This window comes from Lepeophtheirus salmonis, chromosome 13 (assembly GCF_016086655.4).
Source record: "Lepeophtheirus salmonis chromosome 13, UVic_Lsal_1.4, whole genome shotgun sequence".
Taxonomy (NCBI): domain Eukaryota; kingdom Metazoa; phylum Arthropoda; class Copepoda; order Siphonostomatoida; family Caligidae; genus Lepeophtheirus; species Lepeophtheirus salmonis.
In genome coordinates this window covers 14051757-14066601 of record NC_052143.2, presented here as the reverse complement: position 1 = coordinate 14066601, position 14845 = coordinate 14051757, and the positions used below count along the sequence as shown (strand labels likewise).

Genomic DNA, 14845 nt, shown 5'->3' with positions numbered 1-14845 from the left:
ATACGTCATTGCCTTATTATATCACGCAACCTTTTCTAGAAATCCGTGGGTAGCAAGCCAAATCTTCCCAACAATATAATTATTATTCAATCTTTGTCATTTGGGATTAATATTAAATATACATTGTATAGAGGGACATAATATACCTTAATTATGCAATAATCAATATATTTTTGACTATTATTTTTATTAAGTCGAGGAATAGTTTTAACCACTAATGTATTGATCTTTGATTATTTTATCAGTACGTACATAAATAATTAATATCCTTTATCCACTTAGAAATTCATAAATATATACAATATAATTTATATTTAGTTAGTGGATGACTATACCCCCCATGCCATAAAGGAGTCATTAATGAAAGCTCTTTCTCTAGTTTATTTCTCTTCGTATTTGTAGCATTTTTTAAACAGAAAATATTTATGTGTGTAATTCACTAATATCTCTTTCTCTATCTATTATGAAAATCACAATTCATCGATATAATGAAACAAATACCGTTAATAGGAAATATTTGTATTGATTTTGATAAAATATCTGTTTAGCTACGTTTTATTAATTGACGTGAGCATTCTTGCTCTCGCTATTTTGGGGCTCTAAACAACCAAGTTTTAAAACAATAAAACCCCTTTTTCTTTCATATTAAGGAAAATAATGAGCAATTGTATGTAAAAATGGGACCAACAAGTAAAAGGACTAAGACTTTACTGTCTATTAAAAATATATCCCTCTTTTGCATAGTTTTATTTTATATTATCTAACCCTCAAATGTATTAAAAGTATGTTATTACATGGTTATGCAACCTTATTTCCATACTGTAGATTAAAAGTAACTATTACAATGGAAGGAATACTTTTCCGTTCCTAATCGATCAAAAATAATGTACATTTCATAGGGATTTTCAGATATATACAAATATCATTATTTATCATTCTCATCAAGTAGAATTCAATGCCTCTATTAAGTCTTTTTTTTTTTATCCATAAAGCCATTTGATGAAGTTTGATCAAGATTTTTAGGGAATTTGTCCATTTTATATAACAAAAATATCAAATCTAAGCGCTAAGGGGGCGTGTCCTTGAACTATGAAGCAATTTATGACGTCGATTAAAACGATCTATAGTTTTTTTAATTTATTTTTTGAGTGTAGATTTATCTCCGAACCAAAATGATTGCCTTGGTCTTGCAGATTTGAACGTTTGACACCCTTGTTCCTCATAATTATTTTTACATTTAAGTTAGGATGATGTATTGAATATTAAAGGAACCGAGTTATGTGTATACTAAGATATATATTATATAGAAAATAATAACATGAATCATGATGCATCATGCTATTATTTAATATTGTCAATATTGATGTTACATTAATTTGCCCAGTCTTTTGGCTTCTCAATGGAAGAATGCTATCGATTAATTATTACTATTCATTTTTCGATTAAAGAAACGTTGGAATATATTTGTATAGGTAATTATTGCGTACAGATAAATTTTATTCAATTTAATTCTTGATATAAATATATGTATATAATGTAAGTTGTCTACAAGTTGCAACCAAAAAATGATATAAATAATTTTAAATGTAGGATTTACAACACTTGGGATAAAGATAATGCAATAATTGAATATTCCATGGAGGATCTATATATTAATAGTGTAATTTTTGACTATTTTAATATAAAAAAACACTAAAATATAAGTATTATGTACCACATAATAATGTTAAAATCCCTACAGGCTATAATACTACTCATAAATACATAACTTTAGATGAAAATAATTTTATCCTCGGGTACGTTAAAAAAAGAAACCAAAAATTAACATGGACTATGAGCTGATTAAGCAGAAAGATTTATCCGTCGGAGTTAATTTGGGTTAAAAAAATGCAAATGGATCTTGTCTTTTTTAAGGAGATATTTATTGATAACAATTTCCGGTTTCGACCGACTAACGATTAATTTATAATTGTTAAATTGGTCGATGATCACCGCCCTGATAATTTGAGGAATGCTTGGGAAAGGAGTAGCACAGTTGTCATGACGTTTCATTAAATGAACAGCTATGAGACGAAGGAAATAAACACAAACCCCACTCCATATCTACTATCTAGCAATCATATAGGCAGAAATTACTCCGATGTCGATCCTCAATTATTCTCCGAGTCCAATAAGGACTTATGCTTATAACTCCCGATCAAACTCTCATCGTTACTCTCCGTCTTTTACGTACTTATGATTGATTTATACTTATTGACTCTTCTATTTCTCTTCAAGAATAATGCTTTGCTAAATAAAAGACCTATATTCAGGTAGCAACTATAAAAAAAAAAACCTCCATTCGTCTATTATAATATTATTTTCATCTATGATCATAATAATTAATAACCATGTAGTTTTAATAGTAAATTGTACAAGTTGCAATTTCTTCGTCTTAAAACGTTTTATTTAATTACAACATTGGCCATCCTAATTATCCGTGAGTGGTCAATCAGACGAAACATAATATTTAATAAATACTATATTGATATATGGGATTGCATATTTCAATTTAATTAAAAAAGATTGTATGATAGATTCTCCTATTGGTACATGTTATATAAGTAAATTAATTACTGTTCTTTCCCAGAAAATATATTTTTATTAATTAGGTATATTCATTATTGATCATTATATATATGAACACAAATGTTGCAGTACGTATGTTTGGGACCAACTCTATGGGAAGGTTTCATGCTTTCAATGATTTCAGGTGTCTTATTTTCTCTTAAATGTATTATACATTAAATGCTAGTTTTCCTTGATCCTGCATTTATTAAACTGTTCTGTAAAATCTATCTAACTTACCAATTTTAACATAAAACAATAAAACATTTGATTAAAAGGAGAGACAAATTTTAAACTAAAACCCACACATGATGAAAATAAAATATCGTATTTCTCTTTCATCGAAAGGTAAATCCATCATGTCGAACGATAATTGATTAAGGACATTACTTATTAGAACTTCGTCCATTCGATTCACTGTCGTGTTTTTTTTAATAACTAGAACGGTAAAAGATTCAAAGTGTTGTGTTCATATATATAGTATTTATTAAATATTATGTTTCGGCCAAATGTCCAAAATATGCCTTCGGCAAATTGCCCGTTCATCAAAATGTTCTTCGGCAAAAATGTTTTCGGCCAATTGTCCCCTCACGGGTAATTAGAATGGCTAATGTTATAATTAAATGAAACATTTTAAGACGAAGAGCTTGCAACTTGTACAATTTACTTATTTGATCCTGGATGTGTCAATTGTTCTTACAAATATTAATAAACTCATTGTTATTGTATTAAAAACCTATATAAATAAAATTAAGAAAACAGAAGAAAAAATAACAACCTCTTGTTAAATAGAGGAAATTATTTTTTTCCTTTTTTCCCGCGCGAGAGTCTTCCGTAGTTTATAAATGTTCACTTCAGGGGCATTTTATATAATATTTCATTTATATTAGGACTCGACCTATATTTTGGTGAGCCGATTAAATCGACCCATTAAAAAATTAATCAGTAGTATATTTGGCAATTATTATCAATCTCTCTAAAAAAAAAACGAGATCCATTTGCATTTTTTTAACCCAAATTAACTCGGGCCCATGAATCCAACTGTTTAATCAGCTCATGAATATATCGATCACGCCCTAGTTAAGTATGTATGCTATAAAAACATGATCGATAAACTTAAAAAAACTTGTTGATTCACCCTTAGTAGTAATAGAAAGTGAACGGGGGAAATATGAATTAATTGTGTACGCATGAGTGTTCAATGTAGAAAAAGACAAGTCAATATGGTACAACTACCCTGAATATTATTTTAAAAGGGAGGAAATATTTATGAAACCCTTCCATTCCATAAATATAGGGCTTGGCGACTTTGCAAGTCTTACTATGAAGCTAATGAATTATAATATAACATAAACATTCATGGAACCATCGGATTACCATCACTCATTACTCAAAGAATGTTTTTTTTTATTTTAAAACTTTCCCTCCACTGATATGAAGTAAAGAACATTTAGCAAATAGAATTAATGGCCCCTAGAGATTGAAACACATGTCTGAAACACACTTAAAGTACTCCAATTCACTTTGAATATATCATTAATATTACAAGACATCATTTCCCGCCAATATCACTTCAAATCAAATCACTTTTCTTGGCAGAGATATAGAGGCAACATCATGACAACGATTATGGATGAAACTGCAACTCCTCGATGCTCCAAAGGTCTAATATTTTTTCGGGATATGCTATGGAAGGAAATGAACACACATTTAACAATGGATCCTTATGTACTCCGCTACAAAGTTGATATGGCTTGGTTTCTTCTACCTCCCGACAAGAGACGGATATATGAGGTTGAGGCTACTCTCATATCGGATCCAAGTTCTCCTGTTTTAAATCCGTTATATTATCAACAAGAGGACGAACAATACTTGAAATATATTAAAGGTGGAATTGCAGTTAAAATTAATCCAGAAAAAAATGTATTTTTCCCTATTTTACAGAACAATGTCTGTTTATTAAAAATCCCTATGAAGTGTTCAGAGAACTAGACTATGATCCTCTCCAGGGTTTTGAGTATGAAAGAAAGAAAAGGACGCCCGCCAATGAAAACTTATATTTGGGATATAATGAAGAGCCGATTAATTTAGTCAAGGAGAAAAAGGATACTATTACTCACAATATTAATAATACAAAGGTTAAATTTGATGGATTTCCTCCATTTTATTAATTATTATTTTCTCACACCTAGGTTCAAACAAGTGACTCTTTAATTGGTCAAGAATCAATTAGCCTCCGACAGAGTGGGTTTCTTTATTTTGTTGAAACATGTCGATTAAACTTTAATTATCTGGGAGGAAACGTTTTAAAATTCAATAATAACTGTTGTCAGGCATGGTCTGTCCTCTCTGAAGAAATCAAGGAACAATTTCAAGCCTTTGCAGAACGAGAGTTGCATCGTTTACGATATAACAATAGTGATTCTAATACGACATTGTTTCCGCATAGCATCCGTGACCTTTATTTAATTGATTTAAAATTTACGATTGATAAGTACGAGTCACTTATCTTGGATTCATTTAGGAATAAAGTCGATAATATATTCCCTCATGCAAGATCCACAACTACGGATTCAGTTAAATTAAATATGTAATTCATCATTGGTTATTTTTTGTATGATTACACTTTAAAAACATTTTTTTAGAGTCAAAGAGCACGCAAGACGGCGAAAAAGAGTCCATCCCCAGGGCTTAGCAGCAAAAGTTGATGTCATGACATCAAAAGAAAAAAAGTTAAACCAGACAAAGGTCGACTCCTCGATGCTGGATTATCAACGTTCATTAAATGAATCTGTCAAGGTCCGGGGTAGTGGTAGATTCAGAAAAGATCCAAATGCACCAAAAAAGCCAATGTAAACATTATATGACTTTTTTATTAATTCATGGGTTGAGGTATATATTAAACTGCAAATTTACCTACGTTTTAAAACTTAATGTTATTAATCAATTATTACTTAAAATTACATAAGATCCGTCAATTCGATTCTATCCTCAATATATTATTTTTGGCTCGTTTTTCTAGGACGTCTTATTTATATTTTGTGTGTGAACAACGGAAAATAATAAGAAAAATGAATCCAAGTTTCTCATTTTCCAAAGTCTCGAAGCTTCTGGGAATAGAATGGAAAAAGATGTCCGAAAAAGATAAGCATGTTTTTCATGTTAAATCTATTCATGATAAGCATAGGTATGATCGTGAAATGCTTGATTACACTCAGAAAAAAGTAAATGGACTTCATTCCGCTCTTATTAATGAAAGAAATAAGAACCTTCTCAACTCAGTCAATTTGTAACTCTCATTATGTTATCTTTAGAAAATGTATAATTATGTTTATAAAAGTATATCTATGTTATATTCTATTAATTAAAAAGACGTTCATATTTAAATCCTCCTTAAATGTTATAATTTTTAAATTCTAAGCTATCTTGAATGGAATGCTTATTTTGCATGCCAACACAGAGCTAAAGTACAGTGTTTGTTGTGGTTGTTGGTTGTTATGAGGAAGTATAAAATTTATTTTGTCTGAACGCCCACTTCTCACGACCACGTGCCAGATTCCCAAAGTTTTATTACTTATGCAGGGTTCGATTTAAGCTACGTGTTTATTTCTTTGATTAATTGATTTTGAATGTTCATCCTCCTCTCGGTTCGTTGAGACGTTTTCTGGGTCCTACGAGGAGTCAAACCATGATCATGAACGCTTCGGATGACGAGAATATATCGACGCTGTAAGTTAAATGTTGATAAGAAGTGATTTTACCTTTTTGAATGAATTAACCTATTGATTGGATAATTAAGGCTGTCCATGGGATTCCCAGACATTGATGAGATCAAGAAAGCACTTTCTGTGGCGAAGAATGATTTGAATGAGGCGGTGAATTTATTGACAAGCTACGAGGACATCGACATGAAGGACATGTCTCCTCCCAACAATGATGAGAATTCCGACGAGAATGGAAAGGGATTTCCTCTGAGGAGTCTCAACGAATTGGAAACACGTGTCTTTCAGGACAATTGGACCATTCCCTACAAGAAAGAGGAGAGTTTTGCCAAATGTCTTTCCGCGTGTCTTCGTGTCCCCGCTGATGATCCACATGCAAAAAAGTTTTTAGAGCGGGTTTTGCCTGAGGCTTTTAATAAACTTCTAACATCACCTGCTGTGGCTCGTTGGGATCCAGAAGTTCAAGCAGGGATTTACGATATGACTAAACTCTTTATGAACATTCTTATCTCCCACTTGTCATTCGAGGACCCACCCATCAATCTCTTGGACATACTTAATGTTGTTTTTGATTTAGAAAATGATTGGAATAACAAAAATAAGGATCAGGATGTTATACTTCCCTCATCTCCATATATCAGACCACTCCCAGACTATGGCTGGATCCGTGATCTTCTACACTTGTTTGGAAAAGAAAAAGGCTTTTTATATGTTTCCAATTATTTTACGCGTAAAGATATTAATGCTAGAACGATGACGGCTCTTTTAGCTCCACTTGCAGGTTGTTGCACTCTTATATCCGATGATGTTGCTAATAAACATCTTAAAATCTGTACTGAACGAGCCTTCGAATATATTAGGAACATCTCAGATTTTAGATCGAAGGATGTCTCATCTGTGTCGGATCTCTTAATAAGCCTCAAAAGACTATCCTTAAGGTTCTGGCATTTTCAGTCAGATTTGTGTGATACTCTTCGTCTCTCTACAGTTGTGAGCATGCTTAAAACACCTTTTTACAACTCTAGAATGAACGCTCTGAAGGAAGTATCCCGGCTCATTGATGAGTCTAGAAATGAAAAACTTAAAAATGTGCGTATTGAGGCTTTTACTTTAACTGATTGGATGTCGCAAAATTGTGTTTTAAGTGCCGCATTTGAAGGTAACATTGATCAAGTTCAATATACAGATCGTATACGTGCCATCGTGGAGTTTCTTGGATCCGAACTTTCAACGGATGAACTTAGTAAGATATGGACAATTCAAGAAACGTCTCCTACTGTACTTGAGAATGTATATGCCATACTAGCGAGTGCTGCCAACAAATTTTCTCTTAGTCAATTTGAACATTTAACTAGTTTGATAAAGCACAAATGGGAGCATGATTCTTATAATGATCGTGTGAGGGAAAAGCTTTTGGCATTTATTGGACAAATTGGCAAAGATGCCAAACAAATGAAGTCCACTTCTGCGATTTTACTTCTTTTATGGAATGTATCTCACTCCGAGGATATATCTAAACACCTAGTTGAAAAAGCCATGACTGAACATTTGAATATAATTAATGATATTTCCTTTCATCGCGAGGCTACACGTCGGAAATATATTTTCCATTGTGTGGACGATATAAAAAACCATTCTCACTGTCTCCTATCTTCCATTAAACAATTACATGAACTTTGTAAATCCTCCTTCAAAGTTGGTGCCTACCATAGTCAAAAAGCTGAAAAAAGCACACTTGTCGAATTGAACAAACAACATGAAATAGTGCGACTCCTAACCGAATCTATTCGTTACTCTCACAATCTCTCCGTGAAAAGTTGTTCGCCTCTTAAAGTGGACAGTATCATTGATGGAAAGTATACTCATCATGAATACATTCATGGACACTTGGAGCTTATGGCATTTTTTCTTAAGGAAGGGGATTTGTATTTGTCATGGAATCATTGTGAAGACTTGTGGAACACACTCGTAATGAATCCACATGCTATTAAGTCAGACAAAGATACATTTTTTAACTGGATACAAATGTGCCTTCCAGATTTAGAGAGGGAGACCCAAACGAATTTTTTCACAAAGAATCTCCTTCGTATGGATCCAGCAAATGTAGACGACAACTTCTTTAATTGTTTTAAAGAGTTTTTTCAAGTAGTCAATATGATTGAAGGCGGCTTACTAAGTAAAAAGTCTTTGTCTTCTATTTTTGTAAGTTATCTATTAAGAAGTTAATAATATTTGATTCATGCTTAAAATGTAAATATTTTTCAGATTGTTGAAAACTTAGAACTTGTTGGTTTGGACTATTTTTGGCAAATAGTAATGCACTGCGAATTGGAGGAAATTGCTGGTTTAGCAATTCAATATCTTTTAAACATGTCATATCATCATGTTGCCACGAATTTAAAAAGAGATCCAATCCATCTTCATGATACATTCATCAACAAATGCTATGAAATGCTCGAGAAAATATTTTCAGTTCCTGAGGGAAATCAAGATGCTGTACTTGAGGGATGTGAGCTCGAGGTTTGTACATGATTTTATTACCTTTAAAAAGATAAGCATTTGTATCCCTTAATTTAGACAAGTGTTCAAAGTGAGGGCGTTAAAGAAAATGATGAAACTGCCACACGTATTCTAACATCCATATCTGTTTCTAAAGTATCATCCTTAGCTATACATGCAAAGTAAGTTCTAGAAAAGTATCCCTCTATTTACATATATTTATGTAACTTTACTTCATTTACTTTATGCAGAGGGTTGAAATTACAAAAGATTCGTAGAATCATAAATTTGGCCGAAAGATATATTTCTTCAATCGAAGAAACCTACAATATCAACCGTTCAATTTTGCCTCATGCTGCTTCCTTTCATGGACGTCGCATAAAAATCAAAGTGATGAATGATATTGCCAAGGAAGAGCTTGTTGTTAAGGTACTAGATCAAACTGTTCGAATTAATGTATATATATCTATATTATTACTTATATTTTTCAAAGAGCCATACGAACGAAACTGTTGGATCACTCAAACGAAGAATTGCCATGACATTGAAAAAGTCGGTTGATTCCTATACGTATCACTGTGGAGATGTCCATTTAACATCATCCAAAGATCGTTGCTTCATTGGAATGATGGACTTTGTAGATCCGAGTTCTGATAAGTTTGATGATAGTGATGATTTAGAGGTTATCATTTGGACTCTTAAACCTGCTATAAGAGAAGTACTCTTTTCTTGCCCAGAGGAGCCCGAAGTTATCATTGAAGATGGCAAAGAAGTTGAAAAAACTATTCCGGGAGTTGTTATGGCTTCTGGAGGTCAAATTTTCCCAATGCTCTATAAATTAGCTACTCTTAGAGTTGGAGATTCAGACAAAAGGATGATGAATGGTCTTAGAAGATTAATTCATTTAATTCCAACAGATCCAGATGTTTCGAATTTAATTGACTCTTTTGTAACAGAGAACTATGTCGCTGCTGCTAGTCCTAAATTTTCGATGCGTAAATTTGATCCCTACACAAAAAGCTTGTCAGACTTATTTGATGCATCTGTTGAGGGAATGTCTGCTTTTCGAGTTCTATATAATCTAGAAATTCTTTCTAGCAAACTCATGCCAACTAAGGTTGGTCAAGGGCCTCAGTCTCGTTTATTTGCCAAAGATTTTCTTAAAATTGATGGAGTCAAACTTATACTCAATGTATTGGATACTTTACCCTCAGATATTGAATATGATATTCGCCAGTCAGTTTTTTCAATCGTGTTACAGCTAAGTGCCTTTTTGCTGTGTGGCCAAACAGTGGTATCCATGGAATCTTCTGTTATTCCAACACCACCAAAAAAATCAGCAATAGAAGTTGAGAAAAGTCCTCCTCCTCCAATAATCTCGTCTAATCAGCATAGTTTCATGTTAAGAACAATGTCAGAACATTCTTTTAAAAATACAATATCCCGTTTAATGAAAATTATTTGGGCTGCCTCTGCAGGTAAATTGAATTTGGCTTCCTCAAGTATAACCACTATGAATAGAGCAACTATCTCCGAAAATGTATTGTACTCTGATAAAAGACGTAGTCGGGAGTCGTCTACTGGTAGCTCGAGCTCAGAAGACAATGCCTCTTCTTCATCTTCGTCTTCTTTTGGAATTGTTGTAGTATCAACTTCCAAATTTGTTAGTGTTTTAGATGCTCAAATTGCAAGTGATGCTTTTGAGCTCCTAGTTACTTCGCTTTCTCTTCGTATTCACGAAATAACACTATTTTATGACCTACCCTTAGTGGATGAGTTTATAGTAGATACTGTTCTGGGATCACCTTCAAGAAGTGTACGACAGAAGGCAAGAGATCAATTAATACGGTTTTCTAAGATTCCATATGTTCGGCGGAAAATTTTTTCATCAGATAATTCAAATGGACCCATACCCTCCCCAAAAAGTTTTTTGACTCAAGTTCTACTGAAGACACCTGTCCCTTTATGGATGCCTTCATGCAAAGCTCGTGGAACTAGTCATATAATCTTATCTCAATGCTCAGAATACTTTGAACTGAGATGCTCATTAATGAGAGATTTAACTTTGGAAGATCAAAAGACACTTTTATCTGAACCGGCTTCTCAAATGCTTGATGATGAACTGTCATTTCTTTACAATTACACTCCATGTCATCGTCTTAGTGATTGTAACCTATTGGCAGGGCATTTAAAGTTAGTGGAAGCTCTTCTCACATGTGATGGAGTGAACAAAGCTCGAATTGGTGAAGAGATTATCAAGGAAGTTCTTAATTCATTTCTGTTTCCAGCTTCTCGAATAATCGTTGATGATAGTAACTCTTCTCGACCTATAAATCCAAAATGTGATACAAGAGACTCAAGGATAGCTGCTTATCAGCTCCTCATTGAATTAACGAAAGGATGTCCTTCAAACATGAAAATCATATCAGATGAACTCATTGTTCTTCATCATCAAAGTCATCATCATCGAGATGATATAGGAAAGGATTTCGAGTATGAGCCAGACGTAGAACGTCGAAAGGAATTTGTGGGTCTCAAGAATGCTGGTGCAACTTGTTACATGAACTCAGTTTTACAACAACTCTATTCTATCCCTGGAATTGCCGATGCCATACTTAGTGAAAACAAAGACGAAGATTCTGATAAGGAAGAGGAATCGATATTTCATCAACTTCAAGTAGTGTTTGGTTATTTACTTGAGTCTAAACTTAAATTCTACTCACCAGAAACCTTTTGGAAATGTTTCAAATTATTCGGTCGTCCTGTGAATGTCAGAGAACAACAAGATGCATTTGAATTTTTTACTCAAATTGTGAGTCAAGTAGATGACTATCTCTCACTTAACAAACGAAATAAGGTATTTGCTCCTCGACTCGAAGGAATCTTTTCGGACCAAAAGATTTGTCAGGGTTGTCCTCATCGCTATGAGAGAGAGCAAATGTTCACTGCACTAAACCTTCCTGTTACAACTAATAATTTAGTCGAATCCCTTGATCAATTTGTCAAAGGTGAACTTTTAGAAGGTGACAATGCGTATTATTGTGAAAAATGTGGTACTAAAAGAAATGCTATCAAGCGCATGTGCATCCGTTCATGTCCTTCTACATTAGTTATTCAGTTAAAGAGATTTCACTATGATTGGGAGTCAAATAGAGCTTTAAAGTTTGATGACTACTTTCAATTTCCCATGAAACTAGATATGGGACCATATACCTCTGACGGAATTCGACAGAAAAATAAAAATGATAAAAAGAAAAAAGCAACATCACCTTGTTCTATATTATATGATTTATGCGGTGTTGTGGTACATAGTGGTCAAGCTAGTGCAGGACACTATTATTCCTTTGTACGGAAAAGAAAATCAAATGGAAAGTGGTACAAATTCAATGATACAACGGTTGAAGAATTTGAATTAAATGAAGAATCTCTTGTGGCTGAATGCTTTGGTGGTAATTATACTGAAAAGAAATCGAGCCATCTTCCAGAAGAACGTTTACGCTACTGGAATGCATATATGCTATTCTATGAAGCTCGTAAGCCCTTAAAACGAATGTCCAAGAAAAAATCATCTAGTTTTCGAAACACGTCAGTCCGTTTTTCTTCTCTCTCGGCATCTCAATCTCCAGGAACCAATGCTCCTCTCTCCGCTCCTCCTTTATCACGAGAAAGTTTTTCACATCTAAATGATTTGTTAGAGCATGGCGAACGTTCTGGTTTATTTTCTCAGTCTCTGAAAATGCCCAACTCAATTGAGCGTAGTATTCGAGAAAAAAATTTAAAATTTCTTAGAGATAGGGATTTGTTTTGCCCAGAGTATTTTAAATTTGTTCAAGATCTCATCAAAATAAACTCCTGCGAAGTTCAATCTGTTAAACTGGCAGTTCACTTTCTATTTAATGGATATCTTCATCTTAAGCGTAGGGATTCAGATCTGATCCAAGGTTTTATAAGGACAATACTAAGTCAATCATCAGACTCAAATTCCTCCCTTTGGCTCTTACAATACCTTGCAAATCATCAACAATTATTTCGATTATATCTATTAGAATGTCCTTGCAAGTCCATCAGAACTCATTTTAGCAATATAGTTTATCATGTGATTTCGTCTAGAAATGATCAAGTGAACTATCACAAAGAAATACTCTCTACATGTTCTTCATTGGTAGACCAAGATGCTTCTAATCATTCGAAAGACTCAAAAAATTTATTTTGGTTACTCTGGAAATATTCTCAATTGGTAAATATTACGTCATTTTGACAGATGAGGTATAAATATGTTTTCTGTAATCATTTTTATAGGGATTGGAACACTGTCAAGATCTTTTCGAATCAGGGACTTTCCGATATACTGTCAAATTTCTTCTTGGAATGGATCCTTTAGAAAGGAATTTAAGTGTTATAACTCGGAAATGGTCTTCTTCTCAGATTCGAGAGTTTTCAGAACTTCATTCGCTAATTGCGCTTTTGATTCATATTTGTGATACCTCTCCTTTCATTAGTTTTGCTTGTTAGTATCATGAAAAGTAATCCTGAAATTATTAACTAAATAATTTTTTCTCTATTTATTTTCAATCAGCATCTCCACAGTTAAGAGAACAATCTTTTAAGTTTCGAATGCCCGAATCAGTGCAGTCTGTATTATATGGAGATTTAGCACCAATGTACGTCAGGGAGGTCGTAACAGCCGTTCGAGAAAATATTGGAGATCCAGAGCATCTTAGCAAGATGTTGTTGGGTTCTTCTTATTGTTGTGAGAGATTCTCATTTATTCTTCTTGAGGAGCTTTTGAAGCAATATAGTAATGTGAACTCTTCTGAACTGAAACATTTATCTAACCTGATAATTGATCTTCTGGTAAGCTTCTGAATTCTTTATAAAATACAATATACAATTAACCTATTGTATGTACACATTCATTTATTGTTATACTGGTTTTTTTTTAGGACATTGAGGATTTTTTACAATTCAAACGTATCAAATATGTAATAGAAGGAGATTCATCTTCCGATGGTTTTCTTTCCCTGATCCCTATTTATAGAGACTCCGATTCTAGACGTGCATATCAATGCATTAAGACTCTAGTTAATTCAGCTAACAAGTCTTCTCACGTAAAAAATTTCTTACTTATTGAAGAAACTGCCGAGAAGTGGGAGGAAGCTGTTCGATGGCTTCAAAGTCGAATGGTTGACTTTAATGGGAATGGGGGTGCCAGTGGCGGAGAGTCCTCTAATATTTCTACTTCATCTTACCCAGTATCAACTGTTCTTCCAAGTTCTTCCTCCACAATTGTTTCATCTACTTCAGAACCTGTATCAGATATATTTTCTAATGAGGATTCATCTACAAGAACATTTCGTCGTACAACTTCCGCTCAAGTTACCTTAGAAGAAGCTAATGCACTCATGGCCCATTACGGGTCAACCTCAAATATGGAAATAGAAGAAGAACATATGAAAACTGACGAAGAATGTTAAAAAAATGTTGTTCCTATAAATTGATATTTTTTAGAAGAAAAAAAAATTTAACTTAAAATTTTATCACATATTTTGATGCAAACAACCTCATTTACCTCCAAGAGCTCACTTATTATCTGTTTTATATAAAGGATTACTAAACTATCAACCAATTAAAAGTTTATTCTTTATTACAATTGTTAATCAGTGACTATTATAAATTGTAATTTTAAAGATGTTGTGTAGTATGTTTATAAAAATGGGTTTATAAAATCCTATCGTGGCTGTTCTAACTTAAGAACGTATTATTCATATTTCTATCCATCTATAATATATATATATATATATATAATTATTTTAAAAACCGAATTTGCAAAAACTTGCCGTAATTTGATTTATTACTATAATTTGTAATTTATATTCCATTCTGAAGTGAAAAGAAATACATTCAGATATAATTAAGGGTATACTCGTCTTCTAATCTTTATTTCATTATGTATATATTGTACATATTTACCGCTCACTAGCTACATTCAAGCTTGATGTATTTTTCCACGATACATT

The 14845-nt window shown here is 33.0% G+C and overlaps 2 protein-coding genes across 4 annotated transcripts; both read left to right on the top strand.

Annotated features, from left to right (window-relative positions):
- The first annotated feature begins 3752 nt into the window (after window positions 1–3752).
- On the top strand, window positions 3753–5994 carry LOC121128726 (uncharacterized). 3 transcript variants are annotated; one of them, XM_040724319.2, is made up of 5 exons: window positions 3753–4495; window positions 4585–4745; window positions 4800–5197; window positions 5253–5459; window positions 5630–5994. In XM_040724319.2, exons 1-5 carry the CDS (start codon window positions 4225–4227, stop codon window positions 5898–5900), a joined length of 1308 nt encoding a protein of 435 aa, XP_040580253.1. In that variant the 5' UTR covers window positions 3753–4224; the 3' UTR covers window positions 5901–5994. The 3 variants fall into 3 exon arrangements, with proteins under 3 accessions (XP_040580253.1, XP_040580252.1, XP_071748839.1); XM_040724318.2 differs by having other exon boundaries at window positions 3888–4495; window positions 4552–4745; XM_071892738.1 differs by having other exon boundaries at window positions 4113–4495; window positions 4552–4745; window positions 5253–5499.
- LOC121128725 (ubiquitin carboxyl-terminal hydrolase 24) lies at window positions 5955–14748 on the top strand. The gene is made up of 9 exons (XM_040724316.2): window positions 5955–6336; window positions 6407–8531; window positions 8595–8849; window positions 8907–9010; window positions 9080–9257; window positions 9322–13065; window positions 13128–13335; window positions 13405–13682; window positions 13772–14748. The coding sequence occupies exons 1-9, from the start codon at window positions 6296–6298 to the stop codon at window positions 14300–14302; spliced, it is 7464 nt and encodes a 2487-aa protein (XP_040580250.1). The 5' UTR covers window positions 5955–6295; the 3' UTR covers window positions 14303–14748.
- The last annotated feature ends 97 nt before the right edge of the window (window positions 14749–14845 follow it).